This window comes from Dermacentor variabilis, chromosome 3 (assembly GCF_050947875.1).
Source record: "Dermacentor variabilis isolate Ectoservices chromosome 3, ASM5094787v1, whole genome shotgun sequence".
In the NCBI taxonomy this organism is placed as follows: Eukaryota; Metazoa; Arthropoda; class Arachnida; order Ixodida; family Ixodidae; genus Dermacentor; species Dermacentor variabilis.
Window position 1 is genome coordinate 217,536,874 of NC_134570.1, and position 27,547 is coordinate 217,564,420.

The following is a 27,547-nucleotide window of genomic DNA, read 5'->3' on the forward strand; positions in this document are numbered from 1 at the left end:
CCAAGAGACTCGTAGCCCTCCCTCTCTTTAGAGGGTATTGCTGCGAGCGTACAGCCTTGCTACAGCTGAAACTTGTCATTCTCCACATCATTGACTTCCCGAAACCATTTATGGGCACTCTTTGGCCATCCCTGTCCCTTGCACCAAAAAAAGTCCATACATCATCATCATCATCAACAACAACAATTAGTAAATAATACTAAACAAAGAAGTACTTGCACTGTCTCATTCTTGCTATCTTGTCTCACATTGCTGTGGTGTGTGTATGTTTGTCATTACAGGGGAGATCAGCTTTGCAGAGTTCACCGACCGTATGGACTCTTCCTTGACACCAAAGGAAGAACACTGCGAACAAGGTGAGTCTTTTGCCTTCAGGGTGAGTGTTGTTGTGACCACTGCAAAGGGCTTGAGATCACTTTCAGGGTCTCACATGTGGTGTTCGAACCTGACACAGGCTCTTCTGTAATCACCTTTAGCCACTTAATAAGGGAACTACCACTTTCTGCAATACCCACATAAAGGAAATCCATACGTTACGGAAGAAAGTGACTTGCACTGTTTTCTAGCATTGAGTATGATGTGAATTCTGTTTTTGAACTACTGAAGCTGCCCATCTCTTCTGAATGAAGTGAGTGTAAAAAACAGCGACACGCACATAAAGGACCTGAAAACCTTAAAAGAAACAATTGTCCTGTTTGACAAACGAAGTCGTGACCACTGAATAATACCCAATACTGCATGAAGTACAGACAATAGAGGATACAATACACATGCCACATGCTTCGAATAAAAAAATAGCCATCTAAATCGACCAATCCTGGTTTGTTAACTTTACTTGTATGTTTCAGTAAGTTTTCAGTATTTATTATACTAATACTTATGCACCTACATACAGCTACTTTTCTTATTTACTTTTTTTTTTCTTACAGCTTGGTATTACTGCCCTGTTGGTGCTTCTTAGGCTATACAGTGTCCTAAAAGACCCTGTGAAGCCCCTTCACTTTTTTTGTAGAAATACTGGAAAACAAATTATGTGCTCATAGGTGGTATCCACAAACCATAGTTGACTTTGACCTTGATCATTTGTGCAGCTGATGAAGAACTTGACGATGCCTTCCTTAGGCCAAGCCATCGGAAAGGCAGGGTAGGTCCTCTCACCACTTTTACTATGTTACAGAGTCCAGAACGCAACCTCCCACAGTATGATGGAAATATAGGTAACATTTTCATGTCAGTTGAAAGCACTCCTTGTAACAGATCAGTCCCACCTGTCTTGCCGGTGGCAGTTGTATTTGGTTCAAGGCAACCTTGAGCAGAACTGTACAGGTGTGCCAAACTGGATGTGTGGGAACTTACTCGTGATGCCAATGCAAAGTAAAAGACGGCACAGAAAGGCAGGACAAGCACTGTCTGACAACACAGACGGGGCCAGTGAGAGCTGATGGCGCAACAAGTATTTCTTGGGAACTCGGGAGCTTTCGGAGTGATTCTAGACAGGGCCAAAATGCACTGATGCGCCACTTTGCCCCAAGAGGCCTTTTTAGCGCCAAATGAAGCATAAGAACGAAACCCTCATTCCATAGATGCTGCCTTGTGGCTAAAACAAGACAAAAGCATGCCATTATCCTCGTGGAAGTCAATGGCACAGCCATAGCTACGAATATAGTCAACGTGATTGTGTCTCTCTCCAGCAGACATTTCAGTGCGTTCTTGTTGTTTATGCAGTTCGGTACTTCTCATGCTAGCGTGGTACTAAGCTAGCTCAAAAAGGATGTTGGCTGAAAAAGAAGGCGGGGATTGGGTCCATTTGAATGTTTTTGACGGTGCCACTCTCAAACTATCTTATAACACACGTACTTGTAGCGTTCCTAGTTAAAGGACACAGTAGACGTAAAGCATTGCTGTGGAACTGGCGTCCATCTCGTCTACATTTATTTCTCACTTCTCTTCCTCTGTCCCCCCCGGTCCCCGCGCTTCTTCATCTTCTATTCGAAGGCTCATACCGCTTCACCCTTCCAGGTTTCTTTTGCTAACCCCTCCTGGGTAATACTTGAAAACGTTTCCAATCGAAGCACATTCAACTGAGCCCCGTTCACCAATGTACAACACAGTCTTCAATATTCCTTTCTGAGTGGCTGTCTTTGTCACAGAGTAAGGACCATAAATTTGGCACTAGATTCTCTTACTCCTTTCCTGACTAGAATGAGGTCGGTGACTTGAATGTCTAGGATATCTGAGCAATGTCTCTTGTCAAAATTTTTTTGCATTCGTTTATGGTACCTCTCCTCCTGTGATTTTTGTTTCCTGTCCTCGACGATCTTGAGATTTTCTAACAGCCCCAGTTCACAGTCCGCCTGAAGAATAGGGGTCCCTCCTGAAGAAGCGAAATGCGGGCTGCATCCCAAGCCACTGGTGTAGGAGCGATTGTGATGTCTTACAGCTGCTTCTAAAGAGCATTTCCATCCACCAGGGAAACTATCGTACATCCTGATGTATTGTTTCACATCTCATATAGCACGCTCTGCAAGCCCATTCGCGGCGGGATGGTATGGCACACAGAATTTGATTGATATATTGTGGTCTCGAGCCCATCTTGCTAGTTTTTTACTCTTGAACGCTGGACCATTGTCACATACGATCTTCCTGGTTGTCCTAAACATATCCCGTTAGAGGAGGGCGATGACACTATTCGCATCTTCTTTTCCTGCCCGTACCGCGACCATCCTGGTGCACTCATCTATGGCCAGAAGAAAAGCTTGCGTTTTTCGGACTCCTTGTCATTTCCTATTTAGCTCGGCAAAATCCAGGTGTATAACTTCAAAAGACACGTTCTAGTGGGAAGGTATTATCATGGCGTCCGTAGGCTGCTTATATTTCACTTTGTTGACTTGACAAATGTGGCATGAACGAACGTATTGATTGACGTCTTCTTTCATGTGAGGCCACGTAAATCTCTTGGCTAGTTTGTTGTAGGTGCACCAAAATCCGTCGTGTCCTCCAGATTCTGGGCTATCGTGGTACAAATAAAGCACCCTGGGAACCAGCGTTGGCGGGACTTGATAGCGACCTGCCATAAAAATTAATTGTTCAGTGCTTTCCCATAATTTTACTTCACTCATTCCTTCCGATTGTTTTTTGTTGGCCTGTATCATCAGTCTAGACAATGCATCTGCATCAGTCAAAAGGGGTCCAGGTCTGTGGGAGATGGTGAAATCAAACTGCTGCAAGTAGTTCACCCATCTGGCGATACGTCCCTTAGGCTGGGTCATTTTCAAGGGATGAGTGAGTGCCTGGTGATCCGTGAACAAAGTAAACTTCGCACCTTCTAGGTACGAAAGTACTGAATTGCTTTAAGGACAGCAAGAGCTTCCTTTTCAGTAGTGGTGTAGTTGACTTCAGGTGACTTGAGGGTGTAGCTGTAGTAGCCTACTACATGTCGCTTCTCTCGGCCGGATGTTTCTGGGCATTTCTGGTACAAGACTGCACCTGTTCCATAATGTGAGGCGTCGGTATTCAGTTCAAAGGGTAAAGTGAAATCTGGTATGCGTAGAATTGGGTCAGCAGAGATTCTGTGCACCAGATCACGGTAGACTCTCTCACATTCCTCATCCCACTAAAATGAAACTTCTTTCTGCGTTAGGCGCATGAGGCATCTTGCTTTTATAGCAAAGTCTTTTATGAAAGGTCTGAAATGTCCTGGTAATCCTAAAAACACACGCAATGAGTGGACGTCATATGGTTTCACCAGTTGGGATATTCTTTCGACGGACTCTTGTTTCGTGCTTTTGGTAGTCCCATCAAATACTCTTCCAAGAAACACAACTTTTCTTTGAAAGAATGCACTTTTCTTAAAATTAACCTTGAGTTGTGCCAAGCTCAAGGCATTTAATACCTGAGAAAGGTGTCCCTGATGTTCAGCTTCTGTTTTGGAGAAGACGATAATATCGTCTATGTACACGTTACAAAATACACCTAGGAAAGGCTTCAGGACTTCGTTCATAATCTTCTGGAACCATGCTGGCTAGTTTTTCCAGCCGAAAGGAAGCCGGTTATACTCGTACAGATCGAAGGGCGTCATAAAAGCAGTGTACATTTTTGTTTCTTCGGTTAGCAGGATCTGCCAGAAACCTTTGCACAAGTCAATGCGTGAAAAACTCCGGCAACCACCTGTCTCGTGTATAATCGTGTCTATCTTCGGCATGGGAAATGGTATAAGTTCTGTCTGGCGATTGAGAACCCTGTAATCTGTGCACAGTCTGAAAGTTCCATCTTCCTTTGGCGCAATAGTTATGGGAGAAGCGAAGGGTGACACCGAAGGCCGGATTATATCGGCGTCTAGCATCTCCTGCAATTCCTTCTTCAACCATATCTTGCTTTCTCTTGACATGTTATAAGGTGATTTTCGGATGACGGTCTTGTCAGTTAGTTCGAAAGGCACCTTGTGTGACTTCATCGCTTGTGGATAGCTTCCTATGCATACCAGTTCAGGGTAGGTCGTTGCAATATCCTCCGCGCACTTGACAGTTCGCAGGTTATCTTTTCTATCTTGCTGTGCCTCTTCCCTTGATAGTGCTTCCACTAAAACTGCATCGTCCCAGTATATGTTGATTTTTAGTTTCTTTATATCTGGTCTGGATAGCAGAAAGTCGTACGTCACCCCCGTTATCACCAGTACTTCACTTTCTATTTCATGACCTTGGAACTCTATGTTTACTGAGGCCCACTGATTATGCATTGTCACTTTTCCATCGTACCCTTGCACCCGTAGTACTCTTCCACTATGCAGGTGACTTGAGTCTACCAGCTTGGCATTTATTATATACCCAGAAGCACCGCTGTCAACCAAGGCCATCATATGTCTATTTCCCACTTTGACAGGAATGTGAAGTAGGCTAGAGCAAGTTAAATAAACAGTCTCAGTTGTGGTCATCGGGTCGGACTGATCACCCTTGTTTATTAGTTTTTTTGTCATCGGAGACTCTTGAGCATCTGAATGTAGGGGGACAGGGTCGTTGTCGACGTTATTCACTCGACCTCTGGGAGCACGCCAACCCAAGTTCTCTGTACTGCCTGCAAGGCGGCTCGGTTCTCGCGGATTGCAGCTTGACCAATCCGCGCCGGTCCGTCTGAAGCGACTGCTTGAGCCAGCTGTTATATTTTCTTCTGAAGTAGATGGTATGTCGTGAAGGCACTCCAGGAGCCCATCTATAGTTTTAGGTGATCATGCTTGCACTAGCTTCAGGACTTCCGCGGGCAATCGGTGCATTATTAGTGCTACTATGGCAGAAGGAGGAAGCATAGGTTCGGCCAGCTTTAAAAGGTGGCGTTTTTCAAAGAAATACTCCACGGGGGAGCCCTGCTTGAATTTGAAATTAAGCGTGGCCTCCCATCTTTGCACTGGGTTGCTTCGGAATGTCGTCAAGAATTGTTCCTTCCACTGGTTCCAAGAGTTGCCAACATCTTTAATAATGTGCAGATCGTACCACTTCCGTGCAACACCTCTTAAATAACTACGCATGTTGGTAATCTTGTCCTCATTAGAGTGCCATTTGTTCTTCCCAGCGGCTTTTTCATAGAATTCAAGCCAGCTTTCTGGGCTTGAAGACATGCCGTCGAACGCATCGGGTTCTACAAAATTAGTTGCCGGCTTCTCAGCGTTTAGAGAGCTTATAAGTGACATCACCAGTTAGTTTTGTTGCGCCATCTGTTCTTGTTGTAGCTGAAGAGCTTTCAAAATGAGGCTCACCTTTTCTGTCGAAGACAGTGATCCAGAGTCCTTTCGACACACCAGTTGAAGAACTAATTCGTCGAAGATCTCCAGACGCAAGTTCACTTTCACCGCACCCTTCCGACGTAGTTCAACAATGTCTATGGAAGCCTTCTCTAAAACTAGGTTCACGAGTTCTGCCGAGTTGCGTTCGCAAGGTAGTTCCACCGCTGGTTCATCTTAAGCTTGGTATCTCGAAAAGATGATCTTCTCTGCGGAGGTCTCCTCGAGGAAAAATGTCACCCACATGTTGGAGTCAGTTGCCGGCTGCGCCAAAATATTGTAGCATTCCTAGTTAACGGACACAGTAGACGTAAAGGATTGCTGTGGAACTGGCGTCCATCTTGTCTACATTTATTTCTCACTTCTCTCTTCTCTTCCTCTGTCCCCCTGGTCCCCGCGCTTTTTCATCTTCTATTCGAAGGCTCATACCGCTTCAATACTTAGTCACTGACACATAATTTGCTTGTTGTTCAATACCTTTTGTGGAAGACTGCACGATTGGGAGAGCAGATTTTGATCATGCAAATTGTAGTTTAAACAGCTTTTTCATGTTTCATGGCACAGTTGTGCAGGGGTCACTGCGCACGTTAGAATTACATGTGGATGCCTTCACTGTTATTGTGGTACATCCTAGGGTGCGCTTTTGTTGACATGCCCTCGTTCTTTGTGAGGACGGGGTAGCGGTGCTGGCAGACCTCTAAATAGTTCAGGGGACCACCGAGAAGTGGCGCAAGTGTTGCGCAAAGGACTGGAGAGGTAGACAGAAAGTTGAGTTAGTTGATAGGGATTCGTGTATGAATAAATGAGGCATGTAGACACGGACACAAAAAAAGGGAGACGGATGGTGTTTGTGTTGTCTTCTTCGCGTCTTCACGCCCAACTTTAATAACCCTTTCAGGGTCAATGATGTAAATATATGGCGCCGCGAACAAGTCCAACATGGTTGATGTCGTATATTTATGGTGCCGTCTGTTCGTTTAAAAAGCACGGCAATTTCCAAACTTTTTCATTTCTGTGATGTGCTGTCACTATGTGGGAATACAGGGAATTTTTTCCGCGTACCTCCCTTTCTCAGTTTCCGTTGCATGGTTTGTTTTATAGCTAGTTTGCTACGGCGCGTCTATATTCTACCGCTCGCGCATTGGTGCACAGGCGGGTGGCGGTTGAGGTTTTGTTCCGCGGGCAGTTTCAGCTTCTTGCGCTTGCAAAACTGATGGCTATCTCGGGCAACCGCTTGTTTCTAGCTCGTTCAGTGCTTACAGGGGTGCGCGTGGGAAGGATGCTGCCGTGCATGTGTTTCCGTTCCTTTTCTTCTTTTTGCATACTTACAAAAACTAATTGCCTCTGGTTGGCGATAAGATGAAGATTAGCAGAAGTTTTTCACACACTTTACTTTTTTGACGGGCAAACAACTACACAGTTTTCCTTAGTGCGCGCACCTACGCACTTCGATTACGTTATGGATGTACACATTAGTGTAAGAGGAGGAACATTTGAGACTTGCGAAATATTCTCATGTGCGCATTTTCAAAGCCTTGAATTGTGTGTATTACAACGCATGAAATGTTTAATTCTTATAAGTTTATTTCCTTTTTTATTGTTGTTATTCAGGAATGAAGAGTACATATATACCAATGCAACATATTTCTTTCTCACTTTACGGTCACCATAAAAAAATTACGGTAAATGTTTTTCGAAATAGGTCCCTAAGAAGAATTGGAATCTGCATTACAAAGAATCGACCCTGGGAGTTCGCATATGGAGAAAAAAATTGACTCCGAAAAGGTTAACATGAGACAGTAGTTGCTAGACAGACTACGAGGTGGGAGTGTGGTGTGGTGTGCACCATGAACAGAGGGAGTCGTGGAACTAAAGTGTGGAAAGAAGATTGCAGGCTTGTTGTCAATCCTAACTCACTCTAAGCCTGTTGTAAGTAGAAATGGCTTTATACCATGATATTGACACGTGCTTGTTTATCTTTATTGGGTGACTGCGTTTCACTGTCTAACAAATGTTATCGCTCAGCGCAGGATGCGCCGGCATGTATCTGAAGTTTCCTTAATGTTATTGACGGTTCTATCTGCTGCCTGTTGTCACCAAACCTTGTGCAATCTGATTGCATGTATGTGCAATGTGAATGGTGTAGAACTTTCTGAAAGACACGCGGGTACCAGCAATTATTCTGGAACATTCGATTCCTTGTGTATAAAAACCAAAGCACTTGACCAGCAGATCAGATTTTCGACGATCACCAACTTTGTTCACCGTTATCGTCATGCTTTGAGTGTAGCCTGTTTTTCTGGGTACAGGTTTGCCGAATAATGAGTTAGTTTCGCCATTCACAGTTTTGCTACTGCGTTCTTGACAATCACTACCACATGACAATATGTACACACTCGGAGCCATTGTATTAATGAAACTAGCTTGGTTACGTTTATCCCAAATGGCTCTCATTAACCAGCTCCACTATGTTTATTGACAATGCAAGTTAGGTTTACGTTGGGCACTGTGCCAAGAGTGCTTGTCTCTGTGGCAAATCAGCTTTTTGCCTCTGTCTATGCCAGAAGGTCAAGTGAGTGTTCCATCACTGGAAAAGCTGCATTCTTTCAAACTTGCAGTTACCACCGTACGTACATTCAGGTCTGAGATAATCTGGGAATTGTAACATTTTTAATGACTCAAGCATTGCTGTGCCACTCTTGTTTGGATTGACCTTTCAGTGTGAGTGAATGCATACACAATGTAGCACAATGTTTTTGATGACTCAAGGTGACAGAAAACACAAACAGCCAGTTTTAATGAGTATGCAAATGAAATAGAGAGGCAAGTATCAAGGAAAGATGCGGAAACAATAAAGACAAAGTGAGTCGGAATGAAATATACTGTGTCCTCTTATTCAAATGATCAGAACAGTAGCTGGAAATATCAAGCTCACTGTGACCAGTTATATTGTTGAGCTTCAAAACGCAATGAAAGGCATTGTGCAATCGATGCACATAAGGTAGGGTGTGCTGAAACGAAAGGAACAATGCAAAGTAAAGCATATGGAACAGTAGGTAATACAGTAGACTTGCGTTAATTTGGCTCCGGATACTTTGATTTCCCTGTTAATCTGATCCCGACTGTAAGTCCCAGCTGGTGCCCATACATTTCTATGGGTCCAAACTTTCCCTATTTCACTCCTGAAATTATCCTTCGCCAGATAATTCAAACTTGGCTGGCCATCATGTATGGCCGACCCCACTGGTTAGTGCAGCGGCGACTCCAATAAGGGCAGCATCCATTTTAGTGGCTCTTAGGGAATGTGTTGCTCACGCATGTCCCTTCGAAAACGCCCATATTTTTAACCTCACTTACGAAGATTTCGAAGTGGAAACAGTAGTTCACGATGAATTCGTGCAATATTTACCCAGTTCTAACGGCGTGCCTTTCTTTCCACTTCTCCTAAATTTGCTTGGGACAGTCTGATACAAAAGCAAAGCTGCATTTGTTGTGCCTGCGGCAGCCTGACTCACCCTGGGCATTGCCATTGCCACAAGTAGTGCCAACCGTGGACGCTGACTGTGGCTGACAGAATGAGTTCTTGCATGGCATGACGATAACAGCTGATTAGGATGCATCCAAAGGATCAGTTATTCTACATGTTGAGCTTGTGGCAGCAAGTCACGTCACGTGTTCTTGGCATTCCGGAGAATTATCACAGGAAGCCTAGTGACTAGATGCGGGCCACCATCCAGTTTCCAATTGTTCCCGAGCTGTTTCATAAATGCATAATATCCAACACATTATATACCATATGGAGGACAACTTGTTGTGTTCCTTCATAGACAGCAATAAAGTGCTCTCTGATAGTAATGAAGACAGACATTGAGTGTGAACAAGTTGCATTCCGTGAAAGTAAAATTTGCTGGTTTAGTCCCTTTCTTATTGCCAGCATTGGAGGCATGATATATTATTGCTAAAAAAATAAAGTTTGATTTGTACTTTAACAGTTGTGTCATTTTTTATGTTAGTCTTCCGCTTTGAACCCATAAGAAGTGGGGGAACATTTGATGATGTTAGGATTAGGGCAAATACTGCCAAATGAATCAGTTAACTTGACCAATTTGGTCAGTCGCGCCCGCATCGAATAAGCGAAAGTACCCCGTTCACATTGACGACACCACGTGGTGCGTGCAGGGGAGCCGCCTTCCACGAGACCTGCAGGGCCTGGTAGGTCAGGCCAACCTGTGCTTTGCACGGGGAAGCTACCACGATGCAGTCAAAATGTGCATGGAGGTGGTGCGCCTGGCTCCGCGGGCGGCTGAGCCCTTCCAGACGCTGGGCATGATCTACGAAGCGCTGGGGGAGCCGCAGCGGGCGTTGCAGTTCTCGCTCATCGGAGCCTACCTGAGCCCCCAGGATGCTGATGAGTGGAGCCGGCTGGGCGAGCTCTCGCTCGAGCAGGGTGACGTGCACCAGGCCATCGCTTGCTACGTCCAGGCAGGTGTCACTATTGTCTCTTGCGTCCCCCAAAGACTTGGCTGGGGGCTTGAGGACACACTGTACTCTTCGAGGCCACACAAAGAGCTGTATGAGAAAAATCTGAAATCGACATGTTAAACTTAACATATTTGCACAAGCGAGATTGATAGGCATTGCCAGTTGGTTCATGGAAGACACAGAAACGACAGCTCTTACTTGCAACTTATGAATTTTCTTGAGCAAGGTTCGCATGACTGTGCATGCAGAGCAATGCACGGGGAATAAATCAAAACAATATACCAATAGTTAATCACAAATAAATCAAAGTTTCGGCAGACACTGGTCTGGAATTCTTTTTTCGATATTTCTAGCTGAAACTTTCACCCATAATGTATTTTTTGTGTGCAGAAAGCAAATATGCAGTCAGTTTTTTGCTGCGCTCGCATAGATTTTAAGATTATGAATGTTCTATAGCTTTACATTTTGCCCAAATTGTTTATAGCTATCTCACAAAAAGTTGGTACAAATTTGGTATCATTGCATTCTAGCAGGGCCATGGCCTTCAAAAAAAAACAAAACGTTATTGTAGTTTTAGCTTTACCCATAGAAAAGTTCTGACTTTATGAAGGACGCCTGTGGGAAATCTCAACATGTTGACAAATTTAACTGTTAGTTAACATACAGTTGTGTTTTGAAAAATTAAGATTTATTGGCTTTTCTGCACCAACTAATGTATAAGCTTTCAAATAAAGCAAAAATGATCAAAATCTGAAAATCAGATGGAAAGATATTGTGGAGAACAGCCCACAACGTGATGAAAAAGCTGCATTTGAGGCCACAAAGGTTTTGGAAGCAGTTGGCCCATATTGTATTGTGTCGACTATACTTTGCATCCACAGGCAACCCTTTGGGCCTCTGCTTCTCAGTTTGGCATGGCTTGCTCATTCACTACAGGTGCTCTCGTGCAACCCCACCAGGTTGTATGCCAATAGCAGGATGGTTGCACCATTTTTGCATATGTGTTGTTGCCAGGTAGCCCAAATAGTGTAGTATTGGTTTGGCAAAGCTTTGTGGTCATCTCTGGCAACTACAGGTAAACCTCTGTATAATGAAGTCACTAAAATCTGCAATTTGCTTCGTTATATCGAAAGTTCTCTACATGGAAATTCTATTTGTCATGCTAATAAGTACAGTCACTGATGAATTTTTCATACATGGAAGGGGCTAAAATACATTTCCGAAATGAACTGTCGCACTGAAATATTGCTATGTTGAAATCGTATTAAACACTTCATTATACAGTTAAACCTTGATATAACGGACTTCAATATAACAGAATTCTTGATATGAAGTAAAACCTCGTTAATTCAAGCTGGGTTAATTCGAAATCCTGGATAATTAAAAGCTTTTCTGCGGTCCTGTGTTTTACAATGTAAATTTGACTGGATGATTCGAACCGGCGGCCTAGGCCAACCCAATTAGTTCAAAGATTTCGGGTGCTATGCGGCAATTCCCAATCCCTATTTCACCGCAAACCCGTCGAAACGACGGCCATTTGGAGCCGCGAGGTGACGCCACATAGTAATTTCGATTATTTATAGACGAAGCACTTGACCCGTAGTACTGCTAGCACAAAAATCAGTCCAAGGTACGCCCCGCGCACCGTCGAAATGCGCACCTGGAGAGGAGAAGACGGTCTTCACTGCAATGCAGCGGGCATACCGGTTTTTGTCACGTGCTCTCATTCCCCCACTCCACAAGCTCCTCGCAGTCGCAATGGTTGCAGCATCAGCACATGTTCCGTGCCGCTGCCACTGGCTGTCGTTCGGCCATTCTCTCTCCGCGCCTGCGGCGACGTGTGAGCGTACAATGCTGGTCTGCGGTGGTTAGGGGTGTTGCAGTTAGTGTGGTGGTCTTTTTTTTTTTTTTTTTTTACTGTGCAGAAGTGCCTGAGCGAAGACGTCAAAGTATAAGACTTTAATGCTGCAGCAGAAGTTCTGCTTGATCCAAGAAGGGGGTAAGAACATGTGTTTCAAAACCAAGTTGGCTGAAAGGCACAGCGTGCCCCTCTCGTCGTTGTCCACAATATTGAAGAACAAGTCGAAGGTACTGGAGGCCTACAGCAAGACATATTCTTCGAGGCGGTCATGAGTACAAGCTCCCACGTACCAAGATGTGGAATCAGCTTTACATTGCTAGCTGCAGAAAGCAAATGCAGCCCACCTTTTCCCATCAATGTGACGATACTGTGGGAGAAGGCCAACGACTTGGCTCTACAACTTGGGCACAAAGAGCTCAAGTGTAGCAGTGGAGGGTTCACCCGTTTTAAAGAGCGCAATAATTTGACCTTCGTAGCCGTCTGTGGCGAGAGCGGCAGCGCAGATGAGAGCGTTGTCGACAGCTGGAAAATACACACGTTGGCTCCGTTGCTTAGCGAGTACGGTGCAGACGATGTGTACGACCTTGACGAGGCAGCCCTTTTTTCAAGATGCTTCCCACAAAAACGTTCGCAGTGAAGGACACCGCGGTCAAGGGTCGAAAGCAAGGCAAGGAAAGAATTACCGTTCTGTTCGGCGCGAACATGTGCGGTAAACACAAGCTGCCGTTACTTGTAGTTGGAAAGAGTGGGAAGCCTCGCTACCTTAAAATGCATGGCTGCCGCCAAGGGATGAGCTTATCTACTGGCACGATGAGAAAGCCTGGGTCACAGGCGCAATATTTGAACATTATGTTCGGCACCTTGATCGCAAGTTCGTGGCCACAGGCAGGAATGTACCATTCGTTGTCAATTGCCCGGCGCAGGGTGACATCTTACACCTGAAAGCTATCGGGATGGTATTTCCACCTATGAACACCACGTCAATCTCGCAGCCAGTGGACCAAGGCGTCATTCACCACACGAGGAAGATTTACCGCCACCACCTGCTCAAGCACATGCTCCTTTGCTACGACAACGGCAAGGAATACTCCATCGACCTCCTTGAGGCCATTTGTCTTATGTGTATGCATGGAAACAAGTGGAATCCATTTTGATCATGCGGTGATTTGAACACGCTGGCTTCTCTAGGGAAAGCGCTGTCGATGCTGATGCTGACTATTCATGTGCATTTGAGGAAGAAGGAACCGAGTATTCCGACCGCATCAATTCACTCATGCAGAGGATAGCGAATCCGGTGCAGGCGGCTTCGCCGAGTATCTAACATTGAAAATGATCAACAAATATGCTACTCAGACTTGGAGAGGTAAGCTACCGCTGATGCGACCATGTGCGATGACAGCGACGACGACGACGCTAACGAGCCCTCCTGAGCACCCGCTCTCGAGGAAGTTATCCGATTGCTGAACGTTATCCGCAGTTTTGTTGAGTGCCCCAGTGCAAATTTTCAAATGCTGCATGTAGTTAGCCAACTAGAAAACATGACCCTTGGAGCCTCGAACTACAGGACATGGCAAACTAGCATCTCTGATTACTTTAATAATCCAAAGATCGCTGAACAAAGGTAGCGCATTCCTGCAGCGAAATTTTTTGCCTGAGTTTTTTTGTGTGTTCGGTTAATTCGAAAACCCGCTTAATTCGAAGATTTTTTGCGGTCCCAATGACTTCTAATTAATGAGGTTTTACTGTACTGTACTTATTCAAATCTTGGCCGGCAGTTTTTTCAAATAATCATATACCAAGCTCTATGGTCGACCTAGATTCGAGGATTTTAAAAAAAAAGGGACATGTCAGTTTGTCAGTGAAAATGATAAATACGGTGCATGGCTAGCGCCATCTAGAAAAGTCAGTATTAAAGCCGCTACTCGCTGCGGCAGTAGCCAGTTGAAGTGCATGAGCGACGTCGCCATTTTGGCCTATGTCATGTCAGTATGGTGGCTAAGTATCGGCATGCGGTGTGTTGTTACCGTAATTGTAACAAGCATGTGGCAGCCCCTCCGGCATAATCTTCGTTGGCCCGCCAGACTTGGTTGCCTTCCAGGCTTGGTAGGGAACATTGGTCACCGCACCCAATAAACACCAACGAGCACAGCTGCTCGGCGGTCAGTCATCGTTCGTCACCACCACGCTGCGGAGTGTCTGTCTAATGGAGGGTGCCTCTAGCCCTCCCTCGTTCATGAACCCAGGCGGATTGTGACACTGGCGACGAGTACCCATGGATTGACCCACGCTGGCACGAGCGGCGAAACACTGCCCCTCGTTGCTGCTGCCATGCCACTGTACGGAAGGCTCGAGCCGTTCGAGGGAGATGGGTCCGCCTGGCCAATTTACGAGGAGCAAGTCCACATGTTCTTCCGAGCAAACGACACCTACAAGGCCAAACAGCGGGACATTTTCCTGGCCAGCTGCAGGACCCGCGTCTTCAGCCTCCTGCTCGACCTTTTCAAGCCAGCCACACCGTATGTTAAGGTGCTCGGTGAGCTGCTCGCCATACTGCGCTTGCATTTTAACCCAGCACCGTCCACACCAATGGAGCGTTTCCGCTTCAACAACCGGAGCCGCCGGCAAGGAGAGACCCTCGGTCAGGCAGTTCGTTGCTGCGCTACGAGGGTTATTGAGTGCCTGCGTTTTCGGGGATCAACTGGAATCGCTGCTCCAGGACCGTTTAGTCTGTGTTATCAACCACCCCGCCACGCAGACGGGACTCCTGGAGCCTCCCGACCCCTCGCTGGAGGACACCGTTAAGGCACTGCTGGCAATGGAAGCTGCCGGCGAGATTGCCCGTGCGACTGGCCGATTGTCAGCGGAAGCGGCAGTCAACAAGTTGGTGACAAAGGGCAGTACTTGCGGTCGCTGCGGTGGTGCCCACTCCCCCTCACAGTGCCAGTACTCTCAAGCACAATGCTTCACGTGCAGGGAAACTGGGCACCTGGCAGCGGTATGCCGAAGGGGGAGGTCAAACAGCAGCAGCAGCTTGGTTCAAGCCCAGGTACCACACAAGCCAGCGGCCAGGGTAGCTGTCGCAAGGGTACGCGGAGGGGGCGTGCGGCAGCAGGCTCGAGTTCTTCTGCGGCCAGGCTTCAAGTCGTGGCCAAGGACCCGCCGATTTTCGACATATGGCGCACAGGCCTTGTACCGGCATCTGTGCCGCTGTACATGCTGACCGTCGAAATCTGCGGGCAGCCAATTTCCATGGAACTGGAGACGGGCCAGCGTGTCAGTAATGGCCGGGAAACTCTTCAAGCGTACTTTTCCCGGTGTGTCCGTTGAGGCTTCGGGCATAATGCTGGGCAGCTACTCCGGGCAGCTCTCCCAGGTCCAGGGTCAGGTGCAGGTCAGCAGTCGGCCAGCGTACAGGCCACGGTCAGGTCAGGTCAGCGTACAGGCCACGCCAGGATGACCAGCGTGCAGCAACTGCAGGACCCAGGACTGGAGACTTTGTGGGATCACCACCCTGGAACCGCACAGTAAGCAGCCCTGCTGCAAGCTCAGCTCAGCGGCTTTGTGGCTATAGGCCTGCTGAACCAATTTCTCCCCATGGGAATTACCACCTTGACCACCTGAGACACGACTGGGTCCCGGCTGGTCGCTTGTGATACCACAGATCTGAAGAGCACCTCCAGGTACGCCTGCTTCAGCATGAACACTTCAGCAGGTTCTGGAACAGCATCGGGCACCTCTGGCAGGGGCAGGAGACTCAGGGCATCAGCAGGTCCCAGGTCCTTTCCCGGACAGTGAACCAGCCGGTAACTGTAAGCTGCCAGCCTCAAGGCTCAGCGTACCACTTGAGGTGAAGCCTGCACGGGAACTGCCTTGTCAAGCCCCAGCAGCCCCAACAGCGGCTTGTTGTCCGTGACCGCCTCGAACTTCCGGCCCCACAGATACTGGTGGAAGCGTTCGACACTGAACATGAGGGCCAGGCCTTCCTTGTCCAGTTGGCTGTAGTGTTGCTCTGCAGCATTAAACCGACGAGAAGCAAATGACACAGGGCGTTCCTGGCCATCTTTGTCCCGGTGTGCCAGGACGGCTGCCACGCCGTACAGCGACGCATCTATGGTCAGGACAACAGGTTTAGCAGGATTGAAGTGTACTAGCACTGGAGCCTTGGTGATTAGCTCCTTACTGCGCTGGAAAGCCTGGTCCTGCTCCTTCTTCCAGACCCATTGCTGACCATCTCGAAACAGAAGATGGAGTGGCTGTAGATGCTCCAACAGATTCGGCAGGAAACTCCTGTAGAAGTTGATGAGGCCGAGGTAGCTCTGAAACTCCTTGTTCTGTGGCTTAGGCGCCTTGAGCACAACATCAACTTTGCAGGGAGCCGTGGCTAGGCCAGCCTGAGAAATGACATCTCCCAAGTGCTCAACACTGGGGGCCAGGAAAATGTACTTTTCCAGCTGAAGCTTGAGACCGGCGTCCTGAAGTCATGCCAGGACGTTGTGCAGGTTCTGCAGGTGGTCCCTGTCATTGCTGCCAGTAACCAGAATGCCATCCGAGTACACCGCCCCGAGCCTGATGCGCCTAAAGAGGTTGTCCATCTCCCTCTGAAATATGGCTGGGGCTGAGGCCATGCCAAACGGTAAGTAAGCATTTGTACTGGGAGAGCCCCAAAGTTGTCGATATTGTGACATATTTCCAGGAGGCATCCTAGAGCACCAGCTGCTGGTAAGCATCTCTGAGGTTGAGCTTGGTAAACTTCTGTCCACCGGACAACACTGACCAGAGATCTATCTGGGGCAGTGGGTACTCCTCGACAGTAGCGGCAGGGTTGATGGTAACCTTGAAATCCCCGCAGATCCTGACACTGCCGTCTTGCTTGAGGACTGGTACGATGGGAGCGGCCCATTCAGACGTCTTGATGGGCACCAGGATGCCCTGTTGCTGTAACTGTTGCAGCTCCTGGATGACCCTGTACTTCAGGGCGAACGGCAATGGGCGAGGCTTGAAAAAACGAGGCCGGGCTCCCTCAGGTACATAGATGCCAGGCATTGTGCCAGCGAATGTGCCCACCCTTGGCTGGAACAAGGACTTGAACTCGGTCAGGAAACTAGGGATGTCTTTCACCACATGCAGGCTGGCTTCCTGGTACTCTGGCAGACGAACGCCCAGTGCATGAATCCAATTTCGGCCCAGCAGCGTCGGCGATGACCCCATTGTTAAGTAAAGTGGAAGGGTTGCCTCCCTGCCACCAAAGCGAACGCTGACCTGTACCTGACCCTGGACCTGGGAGAGCTGCCCGTCAAGGCTTCGGGCGTGATGCTGCGATTTCGACGGTCAGCATGTATGGCGGCACATACGACGGTACAAGGCCTGTGTGCCACATGTCGAAAATCGGCGGGTCCTTGGCTACGACGTGGAGCCTGGCCGCGGAAGAACTCCAGCCTGCTGTCGCACGCCCCCTCCGCGTACCCTTGCGACGGCCAACACCAACACTTTTATCTTTCTTGGGTGACCGCTTTTTCACTGGTTAACAAAGGTTAAACATTATCGCTCACCACAGGACATGCCTGCATGTATAAGAAATTTCTCGAATGTTATCGATGGTTCCATCCGTTGTCTGTTGTCACCAAACCTTGCGTAATCTGATTGTATGGGCGATGTCAATTGTGTTGTACTTTCTGCAAGACACACGGGCGCCAGTGATTATTCTGAAATCTTCGATGACTCGTGTATAAAAGCTGACGCGCTTGGCCCACAGATCAGATTTTTGACGATCGCCAAGTGTGTTCACCGCTATGATTGTGCTTTGAGTCCAGCCAGTTTATTTTTTTGGCACAGGTTCGCCCAATAAAGAGTTAGAGGAGCACTGACACAAAAATTTGAAGTCGAGATAACATGTGAGATTGATTTAGTTGGTCACACACACATCGTCTATAAAATATCAGCGGCGAATATCGCTTAGAACATATTTAAAATCAATTTTAAAATACGTGCGCGCAGCCAAACGCAAAACAGAGCACCTCGCGACATTGACATCAACTGGGATTGTAAATAGCCAAGAAAACGCTGCGTCATGTGGCTACGTCACGAATTTTCGTTGGCTGCCATGCGGCTTACATTTGCTCTTCTCCTCTGTTGTTGCTTGTTCTAGCTGTTGTGCTTGTAGTGGGACGCTCTCCGTGTCGCTGCAACTGCAGTTTTTTGTCGTGTCCATCGGGATATTTTCCACACTATCAGCTTGACTGCGCTGCCACAACGTTCAACGCCGATTTGTTGCGTCTTACCATTGATTGTGGCCGATGCAAGGGTTTTGTTGAGGTTCGTCCTCGCCATCGCCGGCCGCAATATCTGAGTCGCTAAGTGATTGGCCACGTCTAAAGCGCGAGACACATGGCGCGATTTTGCGTGCGATCTGTAGTACGGCGCGTCGTGTGCGACTTGCCGCATGCGGCGATTCGGGACGCATGGTACGAATGAGCGAGCGACGGCCCAGAACCGGCGCCCCTGCGTGGAAGTTCGGAATGCTGCGTAACTTCGAACTGAAAGTGAAAGCATGCACCCGTATTTGCACAGCTATCTTGTTTGAAACAAACGATGACAATATAAACACGTCTATGCGAGCACTGTAGACGTGTTTCCGCAAGGCCGCGTTAGCAGTATCGGATCCGTTGACAGCCGCCAATGGCCAAGAGCCGGCAGGCATAGCTCGGTGGGCCATCGAATCCGGCACCGGTTGCGCTTGTGACACGATCGCTTGCAGCTCGTATAACGAAGCGCCTATGTTAGTCGACACAACGTGTACACAGTTATGTCACGCTTAAATTGCAGCACATTTGATTTCATTGGCGCCGACAGAACCGAACGAGCATGCCAAGCGAGCTTGCGATCGCTGGGAGACGATGTAGGCCTAGCTCGCCGGCCGTCTATCCGGGGCCGAGGGTCCAATTGCGATGCGTCCGCAGCTCGTAATAAAGCGCCTAAATTCGTCAGCACAATCAATGCCTGAACATTTATGTTTCTCTTAAGTGAAAATACGGTTAGTTTTCCCAGTGCCGTTAGTAGCGATGAGTAAACACGCCAGTCAGGCGAGCCGCCTCGTATACAGACGATTGCTGGCGCGTCTGCACTTACCGCGTCCGAGTAGAAATCACGCCAACGATTTACTATTTCGCACAACGTTTTATAATTCGCACTCTTTCGAGGTCACTTTATTCTAGAAGTTATTTCGTGTCAGAAACAAATTGTAGCCCATTTGCGTGCCGCCGTCAGAGGCCCGCGTTTCGACCAGGGAGAGAAAAAAGACATGATCGGAGCGGCGAGGCACCCACTCGCCAGCCCCACCCCGCCGGGTCTACCACGTGGCCATGACGTTCCCGCTACCGGCGCTGTCATTGGCTGCGGTCATCCGACCGATGCGGCAGTCGCACGACAATATTCAGCAAGTTGGTCGCGCATGCTGGCTGCGCGTCAGAGCATACGTCATGGCTTTTTGCGAACACGTGACCACTTTGTTTATACTCCCGTTTGTCCCGTCTCGTTGCTCTCTGGAACCGAAACTTCGTCTGGTCGCTAGAAAAAAGACTTCAAATAATTACATGTCGCGCTCTGAAGTAAATGAGGTTTTGTGCCGTGATTATTGGGTCATTAACTGCTTATTAAAGCAGAAAAAACCACGTGGATTTTTTTTGTGTCAGTACTCCTTTAGTTTCACCATTCACAGTTTTGCTACTGTGTTCTTGACCGTCACTACCACACATGGCAGTATAGACCATTGACCATTACATCGGTAATATACAGGTTAGCAATGCAGGTGAAGAAATTAAAGATGCAAGCATGGGCAGAGAATAATGGCATAGTGGGAGAGCTTCAGAACGGCTTCAGAATCGGTAGGCGTCTGGACGATAACTTATTTGTCCTTACTTAGTGTATTGAAACATCCAGTGTAGAGAGGAGACTGTTATATGCGGCTTTTTTAACATTACAAAGTCGTATGACAACGTAGACTGCAACATTATGTAGGATATTCTTGAAGAGAACGGCTTAGGCGACGATTGTCTGCAGCTTTTGAGAGAGATTTACGTAGAAAATTCCGTTTGTGTTGAGTGGGAAAGGATGAGGAGCAAGGAGAAAGTTGATATCAACAAGGGACTGAGGAAAGCCTGTTTTTATCCCCACTGCTGTTTTTGATGTACATGGTGAGCATGGAAAGGGTGCTAAAGGAAAGTAATATCGAGTTTAGTCTCTCATACAAACAGGCTGGTACAGTAGTAGAGCAGCAGCTTCCAGGTTTGTTTGACGCGGACAACATTGTGTTGCTAGCTAACAAGCAAGTGATACAAAATACTTCTCGGCAGCAGGAGGTCCTATGTAGGACAAACAAGCAGATGCATTAATTAACCCTTTGAGGGTCGAATTATTTTGAAGAAAAGTTTCCCAGGTGGTCAAATTACTTTATTGTGGATCTTGAACGTACAAGAAGTATAAAGTCGGGAATAAATAGTAAAAAAAAAAATTAGGAACAGTATTTTGGTGTCGGCATCACTCAGAACTGCAAAATGTTCAATAGTATTTCAGAGTGTGGTACTCCTTGAAACACGAGTCTCCGCACTGCCGCAGAGAGCGAGAATACCTCATGAGCGGTGGTGATAAACGAGCTAAGAGCAGTGCCAATCAAGATAGAAATCAACTTCCTCCGCCCCTGCGATAGCGTGCCGACAAAGATAAAAATCACGTTTCGCGCGCCTCCGTCGCGGTGGAACCGAAACCGCGAAAGCGCACTGCCGCTGAGAGCGAGAATACCTCGCGAGCAGCAGTTAGGCTAAGAGCAGCGCCAATGAAGATAGAAATCAACTTCCACTACATCTGCAAGAGAGTGCCGACAAAGAGAAAAATGACGTTTCGCACGCCTCCGTTGCGATCACGCGGCGAAACCAAAACCGCAAAAGGGGTGTTGCCGCAGTCTGCGCGATGCGCTGAAGCTAGAAATCAGTTCTGTTTATCTCCCCAAGAAGGTAGCACAAATTTCAAACGCTTCTTGTAAGTCCTAAGAGGTGGCAGCACCTCCCAGTGAGCATGCATCGTCATTATGGCGCGAAATTTCAAACGGAGGGTCGAAACCGTACCCGTACGGCAAAGACCTTGTGGGACAGAAAACCACCGCCGTACGTGTACGGCGAAAACCGTCAAAGGGTTAACACCGCCTGAGGGCGCGCTGGACAGCACTGGAAAAAATTTCAGAGTATTGCATTTGGTGTTATGCGTACTGCCACCACGTTAATTGGGTCACTTCTGTCACTTGACCTTTCGCTACCAAATCCCTTCCAAGCATCTTCATTGTATGCACATTGAACATGCAGTGTGGTGCGCAGACTTTTAGCAACACTGTCACTTTATTCAACGCTTTCAAACACAGGCTCCAGAGATTACCTCAGCATCACGCCTCGTAGCTATGCTTCTGGGTATAACAACCAAACGGAGCCTGGAGAGACATCTTCTAGCATTCCATGCAGGAAGGATGACCAGGGATGATGTTCTACGTGGTGTTTGTTTTCGTGGTTGAAGGCAATTGGTGGTCAGCGGTAGGATTTGTGAAACGAAGATGATGAGGGAAGAGGGGGAGGGGGGGTGCTTGCTTTCAAAGAGAGCAACACATTACTCTCTTTGTGTTCCATGGAGATAGACTTTGACACACAGGCCTAATGAAAATAGCGAATAGCATTAGTCGCAAAGAATAACGTATCACAATGTTCAAGCTATCTATAACCATCCAAGCTTGAAAAACACGTACATAATATATATTCATTTGTCCGACGCCTTTCTTTCATAGAACAGTGCCTAGTGCTGCTTGTGTGTTATTCTTTTGTGTTTGTGCATGCGTGTGTTGTGTTTGGGTCTGTTTTAATGCAAAGCACACCTGACTTGCCTACCAACAATTCCTTTTTAACTATATTGTGGCTGGCATCCTTTTTAATTTGAAACAGATAGTGCCCAAAAGTGCCGTATGCGTGTTTTAGCACTGTTTCTGAATTATGAATCAACTAGGCCAAGTTTCTTGCTTCAGCAGCCCCTCTTTAACGTTTGGAACTACACAAGTTCTAACATTTGGGCCAAACACGGCTGAATCAGCTGTGCACCTCTTCTGGATCTGCTTCATTTGCCAAGCCATGGGGGCACTGTACAACTGCCTCATGTTCCTCCGAGGTATGTGGAAAGGGGTAATGGTTCCAGGACTTACTTTTGGAAATGCATTTGTTTGCTTTAAATCAGGGGTACAATCAGGACTCGATGGGAAGCAATGGTGAGTGGGATGCCTCGCATTGGGCACTCACGGGAAGACTACAAATGAAGCTGTGCAGGGGGATATGGGCTGGACTAGTTTTGAAGTGAGGGAAGCTCGCAGTAAAATTGAGTATGAAGAACGGCTGAGGCATATGGAAGAATGTAAATAGGCTGGGAGAGTGTTGAAGTATCTGTACAGGAACAACATTGATTCACAGTGAAGGAAAAGAACTAGGAAGCTTACCAGTAAGTATGCAGCCTGTATGGTGGGCAACACAGCAACAAAGAACATCAAGCAGAAAGCCGTAGAGGCTGAAATAATCTCATGGGTGGTGGCAATGGAAAAGAAACCTGCCATGAGTAACTATTTAAGAGGAAAAAACGAAATCAGGAAAGAAACAATTTATAATAACTCAGAGGGGAGCTCATTACTTTTCAAAGCGAGATCGGGATGCCTTAGAACACGCACATATAAAGCGACATTTAAAGGGAAGCTGAAAGGTTTTCCAGAAAAAATGAGTGAACATCTGTACATAATGGTTTTCAACCCTCCGAATTTGAATATCGTATCGAAATTGAGCGAAAGAAAGTGCAAATATATTTTATTTCGACGAAAAGTGCAGCAGCGGACACGCCCAGCTTGCGCGTCTCGTTTCCGCCTGTGATTGGTCGGTGCGCTTCGTGACGTCAACTCTGCCGCTACACATGAAGCGCGGTGCCAGGTAGTTTGGTGCTGTTTTTCTGAGGAGTTCGGCGTTACTCCCTACATGTACGAGCCGATTGCGATGAGCCGGTCTCTCGAAGAAGCAAACGATGCTGGTGCGAGTAGTGCTTTTGACACAAACGAAAGCAAAGTCTTGGGATCTCCTCGTGTTGAAAATGGTCTTTGTTGAGTATGTTTTTTGCAAAGCGATCTAGTGATCTCGCCGATCTTTCGCCGATCTAGTGAGCTCGTTTCCGGTCAAGTAACTGTAGTGTTGTGTTCCTGCATGCCTCCTCGTGGAACGTAAGCGTGGATGCGATCGTCGGCATTTGTGCTCTGTCCAAAGCTGTCGGCAATCTACAAAGACGGTTTAAACGTGTGAAAAGCTTCCCGGTTTATGCAGTACATGTAGTGACCTTCATCTGTTGACTACCACTCACGTTGACTACCACTCACGTTGATTACCACTCACGTTGACTACCACGCACGTTGACTACCACTCTACATACACGCAGACGCACCAACAAAGGCATGCAGGGTCGATCGAAGCAAATTACGATGGCACGCACGCAGAAACAAGCGCGGTCAGGCACGGTCGCGGACGCTGCGAAGGAACGAAGCAGAGTTGACGTCACAACACCGCGGTTTCCGGTCTCCGCTCCGCTCGCTCACTCAAAGGGGGGCGGAGCTACAGCGCAATTTCAACCGACGATTACGTCGCTCCTAATTGAAAAAAAAAAAACCAAAATTTTACCTTCATGGTTTAGAAGGTTCCCGCATCCGTATATGAGCGTCTTATTGAATTCGACAGACTCTTCAGCTTCCCTTTAACAAGAAAGAAGCAGCATGTGCTTGCTGCGGTAAAGCTAGGGAAACGATGGTGCATGTTTTATTAGAATGTGAAGGTATCTGCCCAGTGATTGATTTAGGCACCTCTGGCCTCCTTGAAGCCCTTGGTTTCAGGGACAGCAGGGGTAAAGTATATATGTCCGCAATAGAGATTAGTAAGAGGCGATTGGAAGATTGGTAGAAGAAAAGCAAGGGAAATGACAAACAACGGAGGCGTGCAAAAAGAAAGTTCAGACTAGGGGTTTTTTGGTATAGGAATTCATTGTGGGCATTTTTTCTTCCTTTCTTTCTTTCTTTTTCAACAAAGGTGATTAGGCAACATAATAACTAGAGCTTGGTGGCGCAACCCACTGCCCCGTCCCAATAGGGACGCTCATAGCATGCATCGAGACTAGCACTGAGAAATTGGGAATTATGATCTTTATATAAAGAGATGAGTAATTACATGGTGTCAGTTCAACAGCAAGTCATACCCATAGTCAAGAAATATAAATACCTTGACGTATACATAAATGAAGAAAAGACTTACTCAAGCACCCACCAAGATAACCTGAAGATTAAAGTGAAGCAGAATGCAACAATAATGAAACGTAAGGCAATTTGGGGCCACAATAAATATGAAGTGGTGAGTGGGATCTGGAAAGGGGTCATGGTGCCAGCACTAACGTTCGCTAATGCCATTCCGTGCCTAAAATCGGATATTTTGTTGGGGTTGGAAGCTAACCAAAAATCGGTGGGCCAGTTGGCTTTGGAAGCCCACGGCAAAACCACAAATGAGGCACTGTAAGGTGACATGGGTTGGGCATCTTTTGAAGTCAGGGCAGCACAGAGCAAAATTAGTTTTTAAGAAAGACTCAGGAACATAGGTGAAAATAAATGGGTAGCTAAAGTGCACATGTATCTGTACTTGAAAAGCATGGACACAGAATGGAGGAAGAGCTCAAGAAAGTTGCCAACCAAGGGCAGGGTAATTGAAATTGTAAATCAACAACCAGGAGTCATCAGAAAGAAAGTGAGAGAAACAGAGACAGTTAATTGGATGCAAAGAGTGTAAACAAAAAGGACCATGGAAATTTACAAGAATGAGAAGAAAGAAATTAAAAGGGAAAATCTCTATGATAACATGAAGGGCAGGGCCTTGCTATTTGAATCTTGAGCTGATTGCTTGAGGAGATAAACATACCGCAGCAGATATTCGGAACTACATGAGGCATGGTGTATGCCGCAGCAAAAATCCGGAGACCACTCAGCACATCCTAATCGAATGCGAAGGGATTCACCCAGCGAGACCAGTACGTAATGTACACCTTCCAGAAGCGCTTGGGTTGAAAGTGGACCGAAACGTCAAGCTGTCAGCAGTCGAGATAAGCAAGAGACGCTTAGAGTATTGGTTGGAAAAAAAACAGGAAAGAGATGGATACGACTGGATCTCTTAGTCATAGCTAGCGGTACAAGGTCGATATTGAAGGGAAAAAAAGATTGAGGAGATGTATACAAAAATGCTAGATGAAAACATGTACAGCATACCTGATTAAATTAAGCAGGCTAGGTGACTATTCTTCACTGCCCCATTTCAGAAGGGATGCAAATAAATCATGATCATCATCACCAGATCGGAAGTAGTTGATGTTCTTTCGTTACTGTTGCATGGCTTTCTGTGAGTGGGACAAAACTCTCTCAAGAGTTCTTAAGCAGCTCCCCCAGCGTCTTAGCATGCGGCATGGCTGGCTTGAGAAGGTCAAGGAGGAGACTGAAGACGTGGGTCCCGTAGCTGGCTAGGAAAATGTCCCGCTGTTAATCCTGTCTGCATCTATAGGCTTTTGGTTATTGTCAAGTTCCAACAAATTGAGAGAAATTAATACAATAGAACCTTGTTGATACAATCCCATTTAGTACGATCTCCCGGTACCAATGTTTGCAATCGAGAACAGGAAAAATAATCCAACGCAGTTGTGCTTCTTTTTTACCGGTTGATATGTTCCCTGAAAATGTCATCTTTCTGCACAAATGTTAAGTACATCACCAAGCTGCAATCTTATGACATGTTTTCTGGCCACTAGATGAACACTGGTGAACAAGAAAAGGTGTGAGACGTGCGATCAAGAGCATTAGATGCCTGCCATGGCAGCTTTCCCGAAGTACCTGTCCCCTTGTCACGTGAAAATCCTGGCACCTATTTTCTTTATCCTATACCTTCCAGCACCCGATTCCTTTTTCAGTGCCATCAAGTTTCCTCGCAGGTCGCCACACGTCGAGCTATCATTGCCAACCCTGTTACAATAAACACCTTCAGATATCTGTTTACCAGCATGGGTGGTGTTGATCCGTCGGAAGCATACTGCACGCTGCAGGCCATCCCCCAAACGTACCGTCATTTCCTGTTGCAGGTGGTGTGAGATTGTCATGTTTTACTCTGGTGTGGTGTCACTGAGCAGGTTGATTTTGTTTCGGTTACCTGCCGCTGTCTTAAAACACTGCATCATAGGAAAATTACATAGTGCGTCTCTGGTCCACCAGCTTGATGCATGTGGGTACCGAAATGACCCTCGCTGAGTGGGCACATCAAAACTTGCCCCCAAAATGCGCCGCCTGAAGAAGCTCCTGAGATCGGCTGAATTTGAGGAGTGCAAACATATGCTTGCCGAAGCTGCAAAAGCGGCAACGCGATTCGCACAATGCTTCACATTACTTCATTGCGAACTACAGCCGAGTCTGTCAAAATTTTTAGTGACTTTGGATGGTATGTTTTCCTGTTAAGTAAGCTCTCTCTCATTTTTTTCTAAAAAGTATGAATGAGGTTTTACTATATTTGCCACCTGTTAAACCTCATTGTAGCTGTGTTACATGAAAACGCCTTTATTATACCCAACATTCACTTATAATGGGGGGAAAAAAAGAGATTGCATCATTATATTCGATAATTTGTCATATTCATGTTCATTATATCGAGGTGTGATTATTCCAGTGGTGGATCCAGAGCAGTCTGCGAAATCTACCACAGAGCGCTGTGCTCTGGCATAGAGTATTCGCTCCGAGTCCTCATTTAAAACACTGCCACCAGACCGAGCAGGGGCACACACAAGTAGTGGCATTGCTCACACCTGAGTGAAACTTTTGTGTTTTTGCAAACAAAGGTTTCTTCCGCACATTCATGGCATGTTTGCATGTGACATTTCAGTTATTTCGGCGACTCAAATGCAATCTCTGAGGACATGTTCCTTACTAAAAGCTATGTCTCCCTTACCTTTGCATCTAAGCAGTGGGCTCTGCGGTAAGGTTCTAGGACCTAGCACAGCAAGGAGAACAGATCCTGTAAAGTACTTTGCAAGTGCTACTGTGTTGTTGTCTGAGGCTATTCCCCCATCCCTTCCTTGAACTTGAAAAGCTGCTTTACAAACAGACATGGGCACCCTCTTGAGGGCCTTTCTCACCCTCATCTGCCCTCACTGTCACGTGGTGAGGTGAGGGAGCGCAGGCGTGAGGCAAGGGCAAGGTAGTGACAATGTGAGGTTAAAGGAGAAAATGGAGATTCATATTGTTCAAGTACAGAAAAGTCACTCCATATACGTGGTGGGTTCAAAGTCTAAAGTTTTGAAGTGTACTTGCAGGA

General features: G+C 46.9%; 1 protein-coding gene across 3 annotated transcripts in view; it reads left to right on the forward strand.

Moving 5' to 3' along the window:
* LOC142576640 (general transcription factor 3C polypeptide 3-like) overlaps positions 1 to 27,547 on the forward strand; it is a 255,854-nt gene that overhangs the window by 30,825 nt on the left and 197,482 nt on the right. For all 3 annotated transcript variants that reach the window (XM_075686857.1, XM_075686856.1, XM_075686854.1), the window contains exons 4-6: positions 282 to 356; positions 1,092 to 1,144; positions 9,950 to 10,252. In XM_075686857.1, the coding sequence (XP_075542972.1) occupies positions 282 to 356; positions 1,092 to 1,144; positions 9,950 to 10,252 (431 nt within the window). The remainder of the gene's footprint in view (positions 1 to 281; positions 357 to 1,091; positions 1,145 to 9,949; positions 10,253 to 27,547) is intronic.